The sequence below is a fragment of the Nansenia antarctica genome (assembly GCF_963989245.1).
Source record: "Nansenia antarctica genome assembly, chromosome: 11".
Classification (NCBI taxonomy): Eukaryota; Metazoa; Chordata; class Actinopteri; order Argentiniformes; family Microstomatidae; genus Nansenia; species Nansenia antarctica.
Window position 1 is genome coordinate 1,926,758 of NC_137681.1, and position 17,520 is coordinate 1,944,277.

At 46.0% G+C, this 17,520-nt stretch overlaps 1 protein-coding gene across 2 annotated transcripts in view; it reads left to right on the forward strand.

Moving 5' to 3' along the window:
* Window positions 1-6,345: 6,345 nt before the first annotated feature.
* Window positions 6,346-17,520, forward strand: part of rgs7b (regulator of G protein signaling 7b) — a gene marked incomplete at both ends in the record, with an annotated part of 123,838 nt that continues 112,663 nt past the window's right edge. For both annotated transcript variants that reach the window (XM_080541531.1, XM_080541532.1), the window contains one exon: window positions 6,346-6,423. In XM_080541531.1, coding sequence (XP_080397657.1) covers window positions 6,346-6,423 — 78 coding nt within the window. The remainder of the gene's footprint in view (window positions 6,424-17,520) is intronic.

Consider the following 17,520-nt stretch of genomic DNA (forward strand, 5'->3'; position numbering starts at 1 on the left):
TGGTGAACGATAACCGTGTACATTTCTTATCTCGAACGAAGAACACTCCGCACCGATGCAGCTTTTCTGAAGTTGCAATCTTTCTCTACTCCAAACAACAACAAAACAAATCTTGTTTTAAAAATGTTTCTCCTTCACATTATCCAAAGATGGTACCTGGAGGTTAGGACTGTCACCGTGGTTATTTAGAATTACTTTCAGCCAATCTTTGACAGCCACATTTGCAACTTTTGCAAACTTCTAGGAAGGTGACCTGCTCTGCATGTAAAGTATTTCAAAACCTACAGCTGGTATTTAAATGAACTGATATCTGCTTAATTCATAAATGCGTTCGTTGCCAATACTGCCACAATCTGGTTGGTCAGTAGAGGACAACAATTCCCCCCTACTGCTGCCTCCAATCTGGTAGGCAACTGTGCTGCACAGCTTGTTACAAGGAGAGAGCTCCCTGCAAGATGCTTACTGAGAAAAAGAGCAATGTTTGGTTTTCCCAAAGAGAGACAGTCAAGTCACAGTTGAACGACCTGACAGTTTATAGCGCTTTGATTTACCTTTTGCCAGTTTGAAGTTTGATAATGGAAATCTGTTGTCTCCTGTCTACTTGCTGAACTGTAGTGATCCTGTCTATTTGTGATCCTTGTGTGTAGTGGGACCAACCACACTATGAAAGGGTCTCATTTACTGTAGACAAGATAACTCAAATATGGGGCGGCTGTGTCTCAGGAGGTAGAGCCGCCGTCTAATGATCGCAAGGTTGTCAGATCGGCGGTTCGAGCCCAGGCTGGCCACATGTAGAAGTGTCCTTGGGCAAGACACTGAACCCCGAAATTGCTCCCAGTGAGCGGGCCGGCACCTTGCATGGTAGCTTGCCACCATTGGTGTGTGAATGTGTGTGTGAATGGGTGAATGAGAGGCCGTTGTAAAGCGCTTTGGAATAAGGCGCTATAGAAGTGCAGTCCATTTAATGTATTGCACCCACTTGGCTGATGAGGGTGAGGCTGTTTGATCCATACAGACAGACACTATCTATTTCTATGTGTCCCCCCCCCCCCTCCATCCTATTCAAAACCCCATAGAACGAAGAGACCATGGCTACACGGTCCTATGACAGTCTGACAGACTTTGCCATTTCCAAGACCACTCCTCACTCGGTGGCACTGGTGCGTGTCGGTGCTGCCTGTAAAGATGCTCGTAATTACGTAATAGATGCTCACTGCTTCTGTCATATTACCATTTTCCCTTTGAAAATGAGCCTTACTGTAGACCCATGATGGCAAGGCAAGGCCAGTTTATGTGTACAGCACATTTCATACAACAGGGGCAATTCAAAGTGCTTTACATACATTATTTGAAAATACAGCAAGAGCAGCATAGTAAGAAAATAAAAGTTACAATGAATAAAAGCAAATATAAGAAGTAAATAGATAAAACATTTAATAAGACAATAGTAATAAAAATACATTGATAGAAGTGTTTGTGATTTATCATAACTGCTGCAAAACATGAAGGTTTTTAGCTTAGATTTAAATATTTAAGGGTTTGGGCCTGTTTGATTTCTTCAGGGAGTTTGCTCCATGCTAACAATGCTAACACTTTGGGGTATTTATTATAATAGGACAGAAATTACCACAGTGAGACACCGTTGGTTATTCTAGGTGTGGGTGTTGTTGCAAGGTGACATCAATTAGTTCATTGAAATATTCCTGTGCCTTTTAACCGTGCAGTTGCCAAGGCGCTCGAGCCGTGGGTTCCTGGGTGTGGGTGCTGTCTGACGGATGTCTACACGCCCCTGTGTCGCTGTAGGCAGGGTCCCGGGTCGCCTGTGATAACCGTCGCCCTAATGAGCAGGGGGACGTGGCGTGGCGCCTTGGGGCACAGCGAGGTTTGATTCACACACAGCAGAGCGACGCTACACCCTCCTGGGCGCAGGCTAACCCGCGGAGAGGGACGTGTCATTAAAAGAAGAGCGAGAGGTCAGGGGGGGGGTGACAGGTGGGGGCCTGGCGGTGAGGTCTCGGGGGGGTGGGGGGGGGGACAGCCGTTAGCTCTGAGGAGGTTTGGCAGACCTCTCCACTGAGGGAGGGAGGGAGGCAGGGAGAGAGAGAGAGAGGGAGAGGGAGGGAGCAAGCAAGAGAGAGAGACAGAGAAAGAGAGAGAGGGGGGGAGGGAGGGAAGGGGGGGGAAGGAGGGAGAGGGAGGGAGGGAGAGGGAGGGAGGGAGAGAGAGAGACAGACAGAGAGAGAGAGAGGGAGCAAGAGAGAGAGACAGAGAGAGAGAGAGGGGGGAGGGAGGGAGAGGGAGAGACAGAGACAGAGAGAGGGAGAGAGGGAGAGAGGACCACTGGATCCCTCCCAGTTGAGTCTCTCTATCGATTGTGGAATATATTATGATTTGCGACTCACGCCCTTGTTGGCAGAAGCTTAGTCGTTAGTATTGAAACACTCAAGTACTTTGATTCTGAATGCCAGGGCTAGTCATTGGACATAGGGCTGTATTCAAATGCTCTTCCAAATGGAAAGTGTTCAGATTAAATGCTAAATGGACTGCACTTATGTAGCGCCTTTCTCCAAAGCGCTTTACAACGGCCTCTCATTCACCCCGTTCACACACACATTCACACACCAATGGCGGCAAGCTGCCATGCAAGGCGCCGGCCCGCTCACTGGGAGCAATTTGGGGTTCAGTGTCTTGCCCAAGGACTCTTCAACTGTCGACATATGGCCAGCCGGGGCTCGAACCGCTGATCTGCCAACCTTGCGATCATTAGACGGCAGCTCTACCTCCTGAGACACAGCCGCCCCAGTATTAGTATTGAAACACCCAGTACTTAGATTCTCAAGGCCAGTGCTAGTCAATGGACATGCTATGCTATTGTCAAATGTTCTTCCAAACGGCAGTGTTCAGATTACACATCACACCTGATGTTGCTCCACACAACTGAACTCTGAACTGTGGTTGGTTCGCTGTGAGAAGCTTCTGAGGAGCTTGTAGAGATGAGGTGACAGGTTTCCATGATTACTACCGCCCCAGGGGGTCAAATGTACACAACCATGAATGAAAATGACAAATACAGAGATGAATGTGGCGCGGCTGTGTCTCAGGAGGTAGAGGCTGTGTCTCAGGAGGTAGAGGCTGTGTCTCAGGAGGTAGAGGCTGTGTCTCAGGAGGTAGAGGCTGTGTCTCAGGAGGTAGAGGCTGTGTCTCAGGAGGTAGCGGCTGTGTCTCAGGAGGTAGAGGCTGTGTCTCAGGAGGTAGAGCCGCCGTCTAATGATCGCAAGGTCGGCAGATCGGCGGTTCGAGTCCCGGCTGGCCACATGTCGAAGTGTCCTTGGGCAAGAAACTGAACCCCAAAATTGCTCCCAGTGAGCGGGCCGGCCGGCGCCTTGCATGGCAGCTTGCCGCCATTGGTGTGTGAATGTGTGTGTGAATGGGTGAACGAGAGGCCGTTGTAAAGAGCTTTGGAGCAGCAAAAAAGGCGCTATATAAGTGCAGTCCATTTACCAAATACGAGATGTAGTTCGTCTGCTCCGAGGCTTGACTGAATCCGAGCCGTCCAAGATGTTGCTTTTGCGAAGATGCTATGGGCAGGAGTGGAGCTGGCCTTGGACAAGCGGCTACGGAGCCCTTGAGAACATTAACCCCTTCACTACACAATACCTCCTGTTGCCATAGAGGCACAGGGGAGATGCAGATACGGTTTCCAAGTATTCCTTCTGTGTCGGGGTGAATGTTCTGAATGATCTCATATGAAAAACACGGCTCTTCTGAGGAGCTGAGTGGAAACACCGACCTTGAAGGCTGAACGTCCCTGGTGAATGTTTGAACCAGAGTTCATTGGCAGTAAATCCAGAGTGATATTGTAATGATGTTGCTTACGGCACACACACACACACACACACACACACACACACACACACACACACACACACACACACACACATATCACTGTGTATTAATGAGAGCCCTGGGGCCTACAACATCCACTTTCAAATCCTCTTGAGCATTAATTATCAGTTTTTCTTTACTTGCATTTTGCTGTTAGCCTATAGATGTCAGGTTTCCAGTGGAAGGAAAAAACCCCAAACAGATACAACGTTATGTGTTGTTATTGTTATTCATATGCAATAGGACCTACAGTTACAGTAGCCTACGTACTAGATGCTCAATGCTTCTGTCATATTACCATTTTGCCCGCCTGACCTCTATGGGGTCTCGAGCCTTCAGCCACTCTGCCCCCTGTCTTTGCTTGGAACTCTCTCCCACAAGACATCCACAACACTGACTCTCTCTCCACCTTTAAATCCTGCCTGAAAACCCACCTTTTTAAACTGGCGTATTTTTAACTGATTGTTGTTTTTAAGTCTTTTGTTTTGTCTTGTTTTGGTTGTTGTTGTTTGTTTGAATCACTGTTTTAACCTGTTTGAATCTGTTGCTCGTTTTTAAATGATGCTCTGTAAGGTGTCCTTGAGTGCTCTGAAAGGCGCCTATAAATAAAATGCATTATTATTATTATTATTATTATTATTATTATTATTATTATTATTACTATTTTCCCTTTTGAAAATGTGCCTTGCTGTAGACCCTTTGTAGACCTTTGGGGGGTAGGCCTATTTATTATAATAGGACAGAAATGACCCCAGTGAGACACCGTTGTTTATTATTCTAGGTGTGGGTGTTGTTGACAAGGTGACATCAATTAGTTCATTGAAATATTCCAGGGCTGAGCTCGTGCTCGTGCCTTTTTTTTTTAACCGTGGAGTTGCCAAGGCGCTCGATCTGCGCTGTGGATCCCTGCCACGTGATTGGCCCGAGCTGTGGATCCCTGCCACGTGATTGGCCCCCCAGGTCCAGGCGCGTTCACGGGGGGGGGGGGAGTAGTGAGTGCCGGCGCGCCCCCGCGACTTCAGGAGCGTCGTTTCGTGGGAGAGAACAGAGAGGCGCAGCTCTCCTAACAGATCCACTAACCTCCACATTTAACACATTATTATTTCCAATGAATTATTGGAATTATAGCTCAGACCTGCACTGAGGCTGTGTAGCAGAAACAGAGGATTTAAGCTCGCAGGGCTGTGGTCTCGGGTAAGTTACATCTCCGAATTGATGCTTTTAATTGTTGTTTTTTTATTATAGGCTATCCTCTTCCTAGAATAAACAGGAGCGCGCCGATCGCTGCAGAGTGCGTCTCTCTCTCTCTCTCTCTCTCTCTCTCTCTCTCTCTGTCTCTCTCTCTGTCTCTCTCTCTCTCTCTCTCTCTCTCTCTCTCTGTCTCTCTGTCTCTCTCTCTCTCTCTGTCTCTGTCTGTGTCTCTCTCTCTCTCTCTCTCTGTCTCTGTCTCTGTCTCTGTCTCTCTCTCTCTCTCTCTCTCTCTCTCTCTCTCTCTCTCTCTCTGTCTCTGTCTCTGTCTCTGTCTCTGTCTCTGTCTCTGTCTGTGTCTCTCTGTCTGTCTCTCTCTCTCTCCGTCGCTGTCCCAGGTCCTGATCACCGCAGATCTCTCTCTGTTTACACCGCCCGCTGTCTCTCCATCTGGAGCTTAGATCATCCCGTTCGTGTGGGTGTGTGTCCCTGTGTGCCTTGACACATTGATGTTATGCATGTTGATATTCCTACCAAAAACAGAGTAACACAAACCGTTTGGGATAATATGGCCATGCACATATGTAGATGTGAATGTGTCATTTTGGAGAAAACCGAAAACAGAAAAATGCCTGTTTGACTAAATGATGCTTACATCAACATCAACGCTTACTATGGCTTATGAATTTTGATTATGCATGTTTTATTTTTTTTATTTAAATATTCCTAAAAACACGACAGTTCAGAGATATTGAGCGTCAACGTTTTGACATTCCATTATGTTTTGCGAGATGGAACCTTTGTATTTTATGAATTACTAGCTCAAAAATGTCAACATTATAAAAATAACACCACACAGGCATTAATAAACACCTAATGGAGAAAGAACCTTATAATTCTAACGTCACGAACAGTCATTTGATTTGTTCCCAAATGCAGGGGGGGGGGGTTAACCATATTCATATTCATATTCATATGGAACAATTGACAATTGGTTGAGCCGATCGTCCTTGTATCGCTACACACACACACACACACACACACACACACACACACACACACACACACACACACACACACACACACACACACACACACACACACACACACACACACACAGAGAGACAGTATCAAGGTAATACAATGCTTCTGTACTCCCATGCTGTGCACAGCGCAGACCAGTAAACCGTTATTCACAGCGGGTCTCTCCCGTGTGTCCCGTGTGTCCCTTCCAGCAGCACTTAGACCCCGGGCACCAGATCGCATCTCACCATGGCGCAGACCAACAACTACGGCCAGAGCAGCAACGGAGTGGCCGACGAGTCCCCCAACATGCTGGTCTACAGAAAGGTAAGACGTCGTTTCTTAATGTCATAATGTCATAATGTCTTCCATGGCCATGAGCAATGGTCCTAGAGGTGGGGGGGGTGGGGGGGGTCACCAAAACCTCTGCCATATTATCTGATTCTGACAAGCTTTGTTTTTGGATTGTCTCGTATCGTTTATTGTAACGCAGAACTTTAGAAGTTGGAGTTGGATTGTAGTCTATTGGTTCGGTTGTTTGCTGGGCGGATTGGTGCGATCATGCTTATTTTCTCAGATGATTATTATTAACAACAGGATTATCTGATAATCTGCCTGGATCTGTAACTGCTACCACAAACCCCCTCTGCATGCAGTGTGTGATTGCCCTTTTACTGCGCTTAATGCTTTGGGGATTATAATGACAAATTATTCTTGACTCTGTTGATGATAATAGCCACCGGTCTTAATGAGAGTTGGATGTGGAGCGCATCTTGGGTGTGTGTTGTGGTTGGACGGAGGGTCATCAGGTGTGACCGTGGCTGCAGCAGGGCGTGTGCGTGTGTGTGTGTGTGTGTGTGCGTGTGTGTGTCTGTGTGTGTGTGTGTGTGTGTGTGAGCCGTATGCAAAATCATCTTCGTCTGATTCATTATCAGGCCAACACCTTGCCAGCATTTAAACAGGCCCTCAAAACCTCTTCAAAACCCACCTCTTCAAGCTCGCCTTCACCAGTTAACCCTCTCCTCCCCCTCCCCTTCCCATGTGTCCCCAGCACTACCTTCATTAGGCCCCTATACTTTCTTTTATTTATCAGTTTGTAAAGCGTCTTTGAGTGTCTAGAAAAGCGCTATATAAGTCTAATGTATTATTATTATTATTATTATTATTATTATTATTATTATTATCTCCAACCAATCAATGGTCTCCCTCTCTCTCTTTGGGAGCAGTTTGCCACATTCTGTTTTTGATTCAACTGAAGTAAATCATGTTTGGTTGGTGGTTATCTTATGTTTCTGTGTTATAACATAGACCTGGCTGTTTGTTTTTCTTTCTCTTCTTGGTTGGGAAACATTACGCTGGGGCACGAGTCAGTCTAGTGAGGTACTGTAGGGATGATAGATGCTGTAGACCTGTCATACTGTTATACTGTTATACTAGCCTAGAGCCAGCCTCAGGGCTCTGCACCTGTCTGCTATGGGCCCAGGGGTAGTGGTGTAGTCAGTGGGGTAGTGGACTGCACTTATATAGCGCCTTACAACGGCCTCATTCACCCATTCACACACACATTCACACACCAATGGCGGCATGCTACCATGCAAGGCGCCGGCCCGCTCACTGGGAGCAATTTGGGGTTCAGTGTCTTGCCCAAGGACACTTCGACATGTGGCCAGCCGGGGCTCGAACCGCCGATCAGCCAACCTTGCGATCATTAGACGCTGGCTCTACCTCCTGAGACACAGCCGCCCCCAGGAGTAGTGGTGTAGTGGTGTAGTGGGGGGGTAGTGGTGGCCTAGTAGTGGATGGGGAGTTGGACTGGTGATCAGAAGGTCATGAGTTCAAGTCCCACCTGGAAACGTCATCACTAGTGTGCCCTTGAGTAAGGCACGTAACCCTAAGTTACTCCAGGCAGACTCTCTCTGTAATGTCTAATTGTAAGTTGCTTTGGATAAAAGGCAAGCATCTGCTAAATGGTGAAAATGTGAAGGAGATTACATTTCATCTGCCCATAATGACGTGTATCATATCTTGCTACAAACTGAATCAAATGGTTAATTTAATGAAGAATAGATGACTTCACGCTTCCAAGGTCCAATGTCCAGCTCACAAAGTCAATACCACATATTGTTCCTACTGTACAGTATATGACATTGTAGCACAGCTATTAAGATATCGAGCCTTTCCCAAGCAAACAAACAAGTCATTGGTATATTATTACTGTGTATTTACCTTCTTATCATGTTAAGTAAATGCCTGGTACTTTCTCTACTGTAAAGTAAATGACCACAGATAGCCCTGTGGTTTAGAATAGCAGGGTTGACCCTGTGTTTACTGGGGTGTATTAGTGCGGAACACGTTAATTTAAAATAGAGACAGATGGTCATGTTTATAGTGCTGCAACCTATTTGAAGAGACAGAGGTATGTTCTGTGTGCGTACTCTATTCATGGTCATCTCCCTCTCATATGCATATACATATGCATGTCATGCTTTGTAGTGTAGGGGCGGCTGTGTCTCAGGAGGTAGAGCCAGCTTCTAATGATCGCAAGGTTGGCAGATCGGCGGTTTGAGCCCCGGCTGGCCACACGTCGAAGTGTCCTTGGGCGAAACACTGAACTCCAAATTGCTCCCAGTGAGCGGGGCCGGCCGGCACCTTGCATGGTAGCTTGCCGCCATTGGTGTGTGAATGTGTGTGTGAATGGGTGAATGAGAGGCCGTTGTATAGCACATTGGATAAAGGTGCTATATAATAAGTCAGTCCATTTAGTGTTAACATTTTGGTTTGGTTTTAAATTCAGTTTTGCAGAAATAATTGACCTCCGAAGAATTTCCTAATTGAATTCTATTTCATCTTGGTGATAATATTCTAGTTAACAACGCCAGTCTTGCATTTGTTCATTTATTTCATAGCGTAACTCTCTACTCCACTATAACAAGACTACACCATCAAAGGACAACACATGTTTTATTCCTTTCAAAGAGTTATAGTAATTGCCATCGTTATTCTGCCAAGGTTGACATCGCCGCCTTCTACACATCTCATTCTGAGGCGCTGGCTATAGGAGCAGAGTGTTACGTCCGGGTCAGTCCACACAGAGAGCCTGGTGTAGTGGTGGAGGTGCCGGGTGGAGGTTGTTGGTGTTGCTTTAAGGCTTAGTTATGAATCAAGTCCATATTCATGAGGCTTCCTGACTTAACTAAGGCCCCTAAACATATACACAATCATACCAAGCTCCTCTCATCTACAAATCTATTATCTCGGGACGACGTGTCGACGTGTTGCCAGCCAGGCATTTTTAATGTGACCTAGAATCATCTGCCCAAACGGAAGATTCTCTCTCTTCACATTTTGTTGATGAGATTCCATCCCTGCTATAGAGGAAAAACACTGTTCATTAATGAATGAGTACGCGTTGAAAACCATCAGCGCTGGGATGTTTTGCTGTTATGTGTTTATGTGAACTGTCCTTGGCCCTCCCACCAGGGCTCCTCTTCTTCGTAAGGCGTGTCGGCCTTTGAAGGATGCCGTGACGATGGGGTAATTTATGGTCGTAAAGGTCCCAACTGAAGCGTTCAATTCCCTTCAATGATCACCACAGACTCCTGCCCTCGCTGTGGAATATCATTACTGCTAACGTTGGTTTAGCCGCCCCAAACAGGCTGCCTCCTCTCCTCCTCCTCCTCCTCCTCTTCCTCTCCTTCCTTCTCCTCTTCCTTTTTGTTTGATTGGAACAGTTATGACTGTTTTTAAGTGCTCATTGGCTACACTGTACACATGTTGGCCGCAGTTTCCATCCAGAGATGCCATAGATGATCAACTATGTTGATGCTGTTCTGGTAGTGTTGTGTTCTGTGGAAAGATGCAAATGTCTCACATTAGTGAAATATTTTCTGGCACAATTTAATAGTGCATGGCATTGCTTTGTTGACCTAGGTCTTTGCATTGTGTTTGGTACATTTGGGGGGAGTGGACAATGATATACGATAAGCTAACAGTGTAATCAATGCATGGCCACCACCAGTAGCCTATGTTAAAATCCAACAACATAGGAAGGTTGTACATTAGAAGCTTTCTCTGCAGACTTCTGTAGTGTCCTATAGTGTTGGTGTTTTATGCCTCGCAACCAGCACTGGAGTTGACAGGGGATGAGGGGGGATGGCATCCCCCCTGAAATAAAAAGGACTGAAGTCACTGACACTGTGCGGATGCTAAAATTGTCCCCCGTATGGTAAAATCCACCAACCCCCCCACCTGATTTTTTTCTTTTACAACTTGAGTCCTGCTAGCAACGTGTTTGAGCCGTGACGACAGACTCTCTCTGAGACGTCCACCGCAAACATATCTACGCATATCTCTTAAGCACCAACGCTGGTGTGTGAATAATGCACTTCTTCAAGTGAAACAAGTCATGCATCTTTCATGGAACTCTCTCGTCGGTGCACAACCAACGAAAGACGTCATCCGGAGGATAGCTGTAGACATGGTTACGCTTCCCAACGTCCCGCGCTGTGGTGAGGGGGGGGGGGGGGGGTCACGCGGGGTGCCACCACCCACTCACGTGTGGCGGCGATGACGGTGTAGGCTACGACCTTCCCCGGACGACACAACTCTGTGTGTGTGTGTGTGTGTGTGTGTGTGTGAGGCCGCCGTGGCATCACAGTGTGTACGGGCGGTGACTCATCTCACCCTCAGGATGTTTGTGTTCGTCTCTCGGTCCCAGGAGGAGCCTGACGAGGCACTGGACGGTCTCCTCCAAACAAGCTCCCAGCGAGGAGCGTCACTCCCGGACAACACGTGATACTGCTTTTATACAGTTTTAAACAGTTCTACAGCAACATTTATTAGTTAACAACAGTAATAAGCGACAACAGATTATGATTTGTTTGTTTATTTAATAATTTATTTTGGCTCCGCCAACAAAAAATAGTTCCAAAACTGAACTTCAACTGGGCTGTTGCCTAGTAACCCGAACACAAACATCCGCAGGCTAGCTACTTTGTATTAACGGTCATTTAATAGAACATCTGTGCGGCGGAGTGATACATATAGTTAAGAGTCCCAGTGTTGTTATACTGTATATCGGCACTCATGGAATGTCTCTTGTCCAATCAAATTACTTGGTCGGAACTAATCCAAACCGTGGCTCCCAGGCTTTGGAATGCTCTGCCCTGGGATCTTAGATCAGCTGGCTCGGTCGAGGTTTTAAAAAACAGCTAAAGACTGTCCTGTATAATATATATATATATATATATATATATATATATATTTTTTTAAAGGTTAGGTTTAGAAGAAGGTGATAGAAGAAGGTTTTTCCAATGGCCCCTGGCCTGAGCTAGATTACTCTTCCTGCTACGACTGGTGGATTGATGATTCACTTGCTTAGTCAAATGTATCGATTGTAAGTCGCTTTGGAATAAGGCGTCTGCTAAATGCCAAAAATGTAAAATGTAAAAAAATGTTTTGGATAGCCCCAGGGGCCTGTCTTTCTGTGTCCTGTTGATGTTGTTGTACACCTGTTGTCTCTTACTTGTTCTTATTTTCACTTGTTTGCCTGTTTTAACCTGCTGTGGCTTTCGCTCTTGTATTATGTTTTGTTATGTTTCTTCTTTATTATGTTCTCTACTATGTAACTTTGTGACCCTTGGTCTGGGAAAGGTGCTGTACAAATACATTTGACTTACTTAGGCCTACTTACTTACTTACATACTTACTACTTACAAACAAGCTCACACGGTACGCAACGGTCCCAAAACTGCAACAATTGATTGGCTAATGTCAGATAAAGCATTGCCAAAAAGAATCCGTCGTAACCAAACTCAAACACTACATCTGCTATGACAGCCAAGGGGGGGGTTTCTACTGTAGTGAAAGAGAGACAATGCTGGGGGGTTGGACATGAAACAAAGCAGATCCGTGGCTGGTTAACTGGGCTGTTTGAAACTGTATAGGGAAGAGATACACACGGTAGTGATTCCCCCAGGAGAGGAACACATGGCTCAGAGCCTTTATAAGACAAAGAAGAATCCCATCCTTGCTGTGCTAGTGAAGATGGGAATATGTTCCAGGTTAATAGGTCCCTGTGGAGTCTTCTCCAGCAGAGGTGATAGGCGGGATGTTAAAGGCTAATTAAAAGACCTGTGCCCTGGCGTTGTGTGTTGTGTTAGCTGTTGCTGGGCTCTGCGCTCTGCTGGTATGCAGCTAGCTACAGCTGATTGTTATTAGTTGGTCTACAACGTGGATAGGCTACTGGTACGGAGGCTGGGGGTTGATTAAACGCTGGCAGTACTCAAGTTGTAAAAGAAAATCAGGGGGGATGGTGGATTTTATCATATGGGGACAGTTTTAGCATCCCCACAGCGTCAGTGACTTCAGTGTCACAGTGACTTGGTGGTGAAAATGTCATTGCATGTGTGCGTGCCCCCTCCCTCGCCCACAGTATTTTACTCAATATGCGCAAAACTAAATGTTGGAAATAGCAGTAACACCACGTTCATTGATAAAATGACATGAGGGATGGAAAGGGGGGATGGCAGTTTTAGAAGGGGGATGATTTTGACTGTTTTTATTTCAGGGGGGGATGCCATCCCCCCCCATCCCCCCTCATCCCCCCTCAACTTCAGTGCTGAACGTTGGTTAACAAACCATCCAACAGCCAAGAACAGATCAACGGCTTAACAGATGAAACAGAATCAAAGGATCATCATGTTTCATTAACGACACACGACCAAACAGAACTTAATTAGGCCCCCATACTTTTATTTTATTTTATTATTAGGCTACTACTCTATCTTTTCAGTTTGTAAACGGCCTTTGAGTGTCTAGAAAAGCGCTATATAAGTCTATTGTATTATTATTATTATTATTATTATTATTACTATTATTATTATTATTATAATTATTATAACTGAGTGGTGATTGGTTGAACAATTTTCAGCAGGAGATAAAACATTCAAACCCCACGTTTCCCACGCAGTCGTTCCCATTACGCGTCGACTTCTGAATAAACATTTGAGAGCAGACACATTTTGATTAGAAGAAGTCGACTTAAGGACCACAGTGGCGAGCGCCTCTTCCCCTCTGAGGGAAATTAGTTTTCTATTTGTTTTGTCAGTTAACAAGCCCGACGCTAGTAGGCAAGAAGGAGGAAAGATACTTCAGGGGGAGCTAAAGTATCCGCTCCCGGAGGGGATTCTCTTTGTTCTGTCAGTGTTGGTTCAGATGCAGTGGTACCGTTAGGACCCAGGGAGACTTCCTCTCTCTACTCCTCTCTCTGGATGTTGACAAACCAGGTCGGACGTCCAGCCTCCAGTGTCTGACAGGAGGCTGTGCTGTCGGCCCGGTGCAGCTGGGCTCCTTTCCCCTGCTGGTCTCCTGGGCTTTGAGACACACGGCCAGGTACTCACCTGAGACAACATGTCCACATGGATCACACCTGAAGACTTGTGGTGGGATGGAGGCTACAGTGTTAAAGGGGGGAAGGGGGGAGGGGGGGGGGTTGGTGCTATAGAGCAGTGTTTCATGGCTGTTACAGTGCCAAAAGTAAACCTAAATAAGATTAAATATCTTAAATCAAGGCAATATATACTTGTCTTTCGTCCTAGTTTTAAAATATTTTTACTTGTCTTAAGAAATAGTGCCAAGTGAAAATGTCCTGTTCTGTTAGATAACTTAGCTTATTTTAAGTAACATTTCCCCCATTTTATGGTTTTAGATCTGTGGTCTATAGTCTAGAGTATAGACCACAGATCTAAAACCATAAAATGGGGGAAATGTTACTTAAAATAAGCTAAGTTATCTAACAGAACAGGACATTTTCACTTGGCACTATTTCTTAAGACAAGTAAAAATATTTTAAAACTAGGACGAAAAACAAGCATAGATTGCCTTGATTTAAGATATTTCATCTTATTTAGGTTTACTTTTGGCCCTGTAACAGCCATGATGCTGACTGACTTTTGTGAGGCTAACAGAACAGACATCAAAAAGGGCTAAACTTTAAAGGGTTTACGTAACCCTTACTTCCTCTGTTTGAGATGCAATGAACAGCTTTAAGTATAAATAGAAAATATGCAAAAAGCAGCATAATGTCTCTCATAATGTCTCTCATGAACGCGCCCTAATGATTTTCGACAGAGCAATTTTTTTTCGATTACATGCCTGATGGTGTTTCTATGCTTCTGTGATTACTGTGAACGATCTAATCACATGGTTACTGTGAAAGATCTCATCACATGGTTACTGTGAAAGATCTCATCACGGTTTTCCTTATTGTATATCGATTGGTGTGCAGAGCACCCACAGGCCTGGATGGGTTTTTGCAGGTCCAACTTTATATGTTTGAACGATTGAACTATTGATGCTAGTTTGGCAATTCCAGTTGTTTTGGGGACAGGGACGGGGACAGGGGGGGGACAGGGGGGGACGGGGGACGACGACAGGCATTGCTCACGGCTCAGCGGTAATGCTCTTAGATGGCTCAGCGGTAATGCTCTTAGATGGCTCAGCGCTAATGCTCTTAGAAGGCTCAGTGGTAGCAGCACTCGTGGAGTCAGTTTCTAGTCACCTGCCGCTTCTGCCCACAGCGTCACAACACCCCCACCATTAGCCAAACATCAAAGGCTCCGGCGCAGGGCTGTGCACATCCATAGTCATGAGACTGAGGAGACGAGAGGAGAGGAGACACATCTGCCTCGTCTCCAGACTGCCTGCTTCTCTCTCTCTCTCTCTCTCTCTCTCTCTCTCTCTCTCTCTCTCTCTCTCTCTCTCCCTCTCTCTCTCTCTCTCACACCACTCTCTCCCTCTCTCTCTCTCTCTCTCTCTCTCACACTCTCTCTCTCTCTCTCTCTCTCTCTCTCCCTCTCTCTCTCTCTCTCTCCCTCTCTCTCTCTCTCTCTCTCTCTCACACCGCTCTCTCTCTCTCTCTCCCTCTCTCTCTCTCTCCCTCTCTCCCTCTCTCCCTCTCCCTCTCCCTCTCTCTCTCTCTCTCTCTCACACCGCTCTCTCTCTCTCTCTCTCTCTCTCTCACACCGCTCTCTCCCTCTCCCTCTCTCTCTCTCTCTCTCTCTCTCTCACACCGCTCTCTCCCTCTCCCTCTCTCTCTCTCCCTCTCCCTCTCTCTCTCTCCCCCTCTCTCTCTCTCTCTCTCCCTCTCTCTCTCCCTCTCTCTCTCTCTCTCTCTCTCTCTCTCTCACACCGCTCAGGTTTACCATCCTCCCCCCCCGCTGAGCCCTCCCCTGTCTCTCCGTATGGAAATGATCTCTCCTATTATCACTAGCGAAAAAAAGGACAACGATAATAATAATAAGAGTAGATTTTTATTTACCAGTAAAAGCGCCTTTCTCAAACTCAAGGACACTGGACAGAACAAAAGGAGAGAACAATAAAGGACAATAAACAATAAAAACAACAACATAACTAACAAAAACAGAATAGAGATATAAAAAGGATATAAAAAGAAAAAAGAAAGAAACGTGAAGGGCTCAGGCTGCTATGGGAGACAGTGTTCGCAGTGGCAAATCTTGCCATTTTTCCCTCCTCTCTCTGACGCATAGGGAGTTAAGTTCTGCTATTACGCCCGTGCTCCTAGATAGCCCTCTCTCCCCTTCTCTCTCCTTCTCTCTCCCTCTCTCTCCCTCTCTCCCCCTCTCTCTGCACTACTTCACTTCAAACATGTTCACACGCATCCATCTTCTATCAGTGTAAGAAAAGAGGGGTACTACACTTCGGTTGGAGTGCGCTGCCTTTTAGCTAGTCTGTTATGGAACAGGGCCTGGATAACTACTGCAGCCTAACGCAGGGACTATGGAAAGTATAGATTAGCTATCTCCACCTACTCCGAGTGCTCTCTTGCACCACAGCACTGTCTGTCTGACATTATTGTGTCATTATAGTATTATTCTCTCTGAACACCCTGTCAGAGATGACGTATGACAGACTAATTGGGGGTGTTTGTGGTGGGAGGTAATGATTCGAGATGGATGCAGCAAAGATGTAGCGACTGAATTCAGCTTTATCTTCACTTCCCTGAATATCAGTCTGGACTGAAACCTTCTGCTTGGGAGACACACTAGGAGGACCGCCCTAGAGAACTCACGCTGTATAGCAGCCCTCATTAAAGATGCAGGCACACATGGCTCAATAAAGAATGTTCCAGACTGATATTGACAGTGTTAACTAATCCATTCTAGACGAGTTCCAGCCAGGCTACCAGTCTCTCCCCCTCTCAGCAGAATCAGAATTGCTTTTGTTACCTCCAATGTACAACGCACACAAGTAGAGCAGAATTACTTGGCTTAGGGTTCTTCAACATTGGCATTGCGGCAGGATACAAAATCACAATAATAGAATAAATGATGATAACCCATAACCAGGGAAGGCTTTGATGTGCCAACTAACATTTCTCCTGATCCCTTTAAGAGCCAGATAATCAAGGGCCACCCCTTAAGAAGAATACGTCGAATCGTTTTCGAGTATACGTCCGTTTTTTCTGAAGGAGAAGGCTAATCATGAAAGGAAACAAGCAGCTTATTCCTGTGAAGGGGGGAGGACACGTTCATACGTTCATCACCTAGAGGTGATTTCAGGACTCATAAATCCATATCTCTCACTCCCTCTCTTTCTCTCCCGCTCCCTCTCTCTCTCTCTCCCTCTCACTCTCTCTCTCTCTCTCCCTATCACTCTCTCTCCCTCTCTCTCCCCCCCTCTCTCTGTCTCTCCCTCTCTGTCTCTCGCTCTCTCACTCCCTCCCGCTCTCTCTATCTCCCAAGGACCCTCAGGACCCTCCCTCTCCCTCTCTCTCTCTTTCTCTCTCTTGTGATTAACATACAGATGAAGGGGTAAAGACAAAGCCTTAAAAGCAGCACTAGCTCAGGCCCACAGCTCTGTTATGACTGACTGTAAAACAAGGCAGATGCTGAGCTTGGCTGTGGGGAGTTTTGGGCCCTGGCCTTCTGTGGTCCTGGGCACGAACAACAGCCTGCAGGGGAGGCTGGCGGAGGCAGGAATCAGAGGATGGGAGGCTCGTAGTAGTGCAGGAAGGAATGGAATAAAAAAATCGAGCCCAGCCTCTGATTCCTGCCTCCACCAGCCTCCCCTGAAGCTATTGTTCCTGCTCATCAATCACATTGTCTGATTGATTGATTGAGTTTATTCATGGATCGAGTAAAAACAGTAATCCAAGGGATGACATGTGAAAGTGTGAACACTTATTTCCAACATGGTCCTTTGATATTAACATACAAGACAACAATAACATCAAACAATCATTAAATAACCATTACCCCCCCCCCCCTCCCCCAAACAAAAAGGATTAGGAACTTCTAGGAAAAAAAAAAAAGAATAAAAGTAGGCTACAAAACAGGCTTTCCTCTCTGTTCACCTTACTCCAGAGGTGAGCTCTAACCTGTCTTCTAAAAGCCCTCCTAGTTT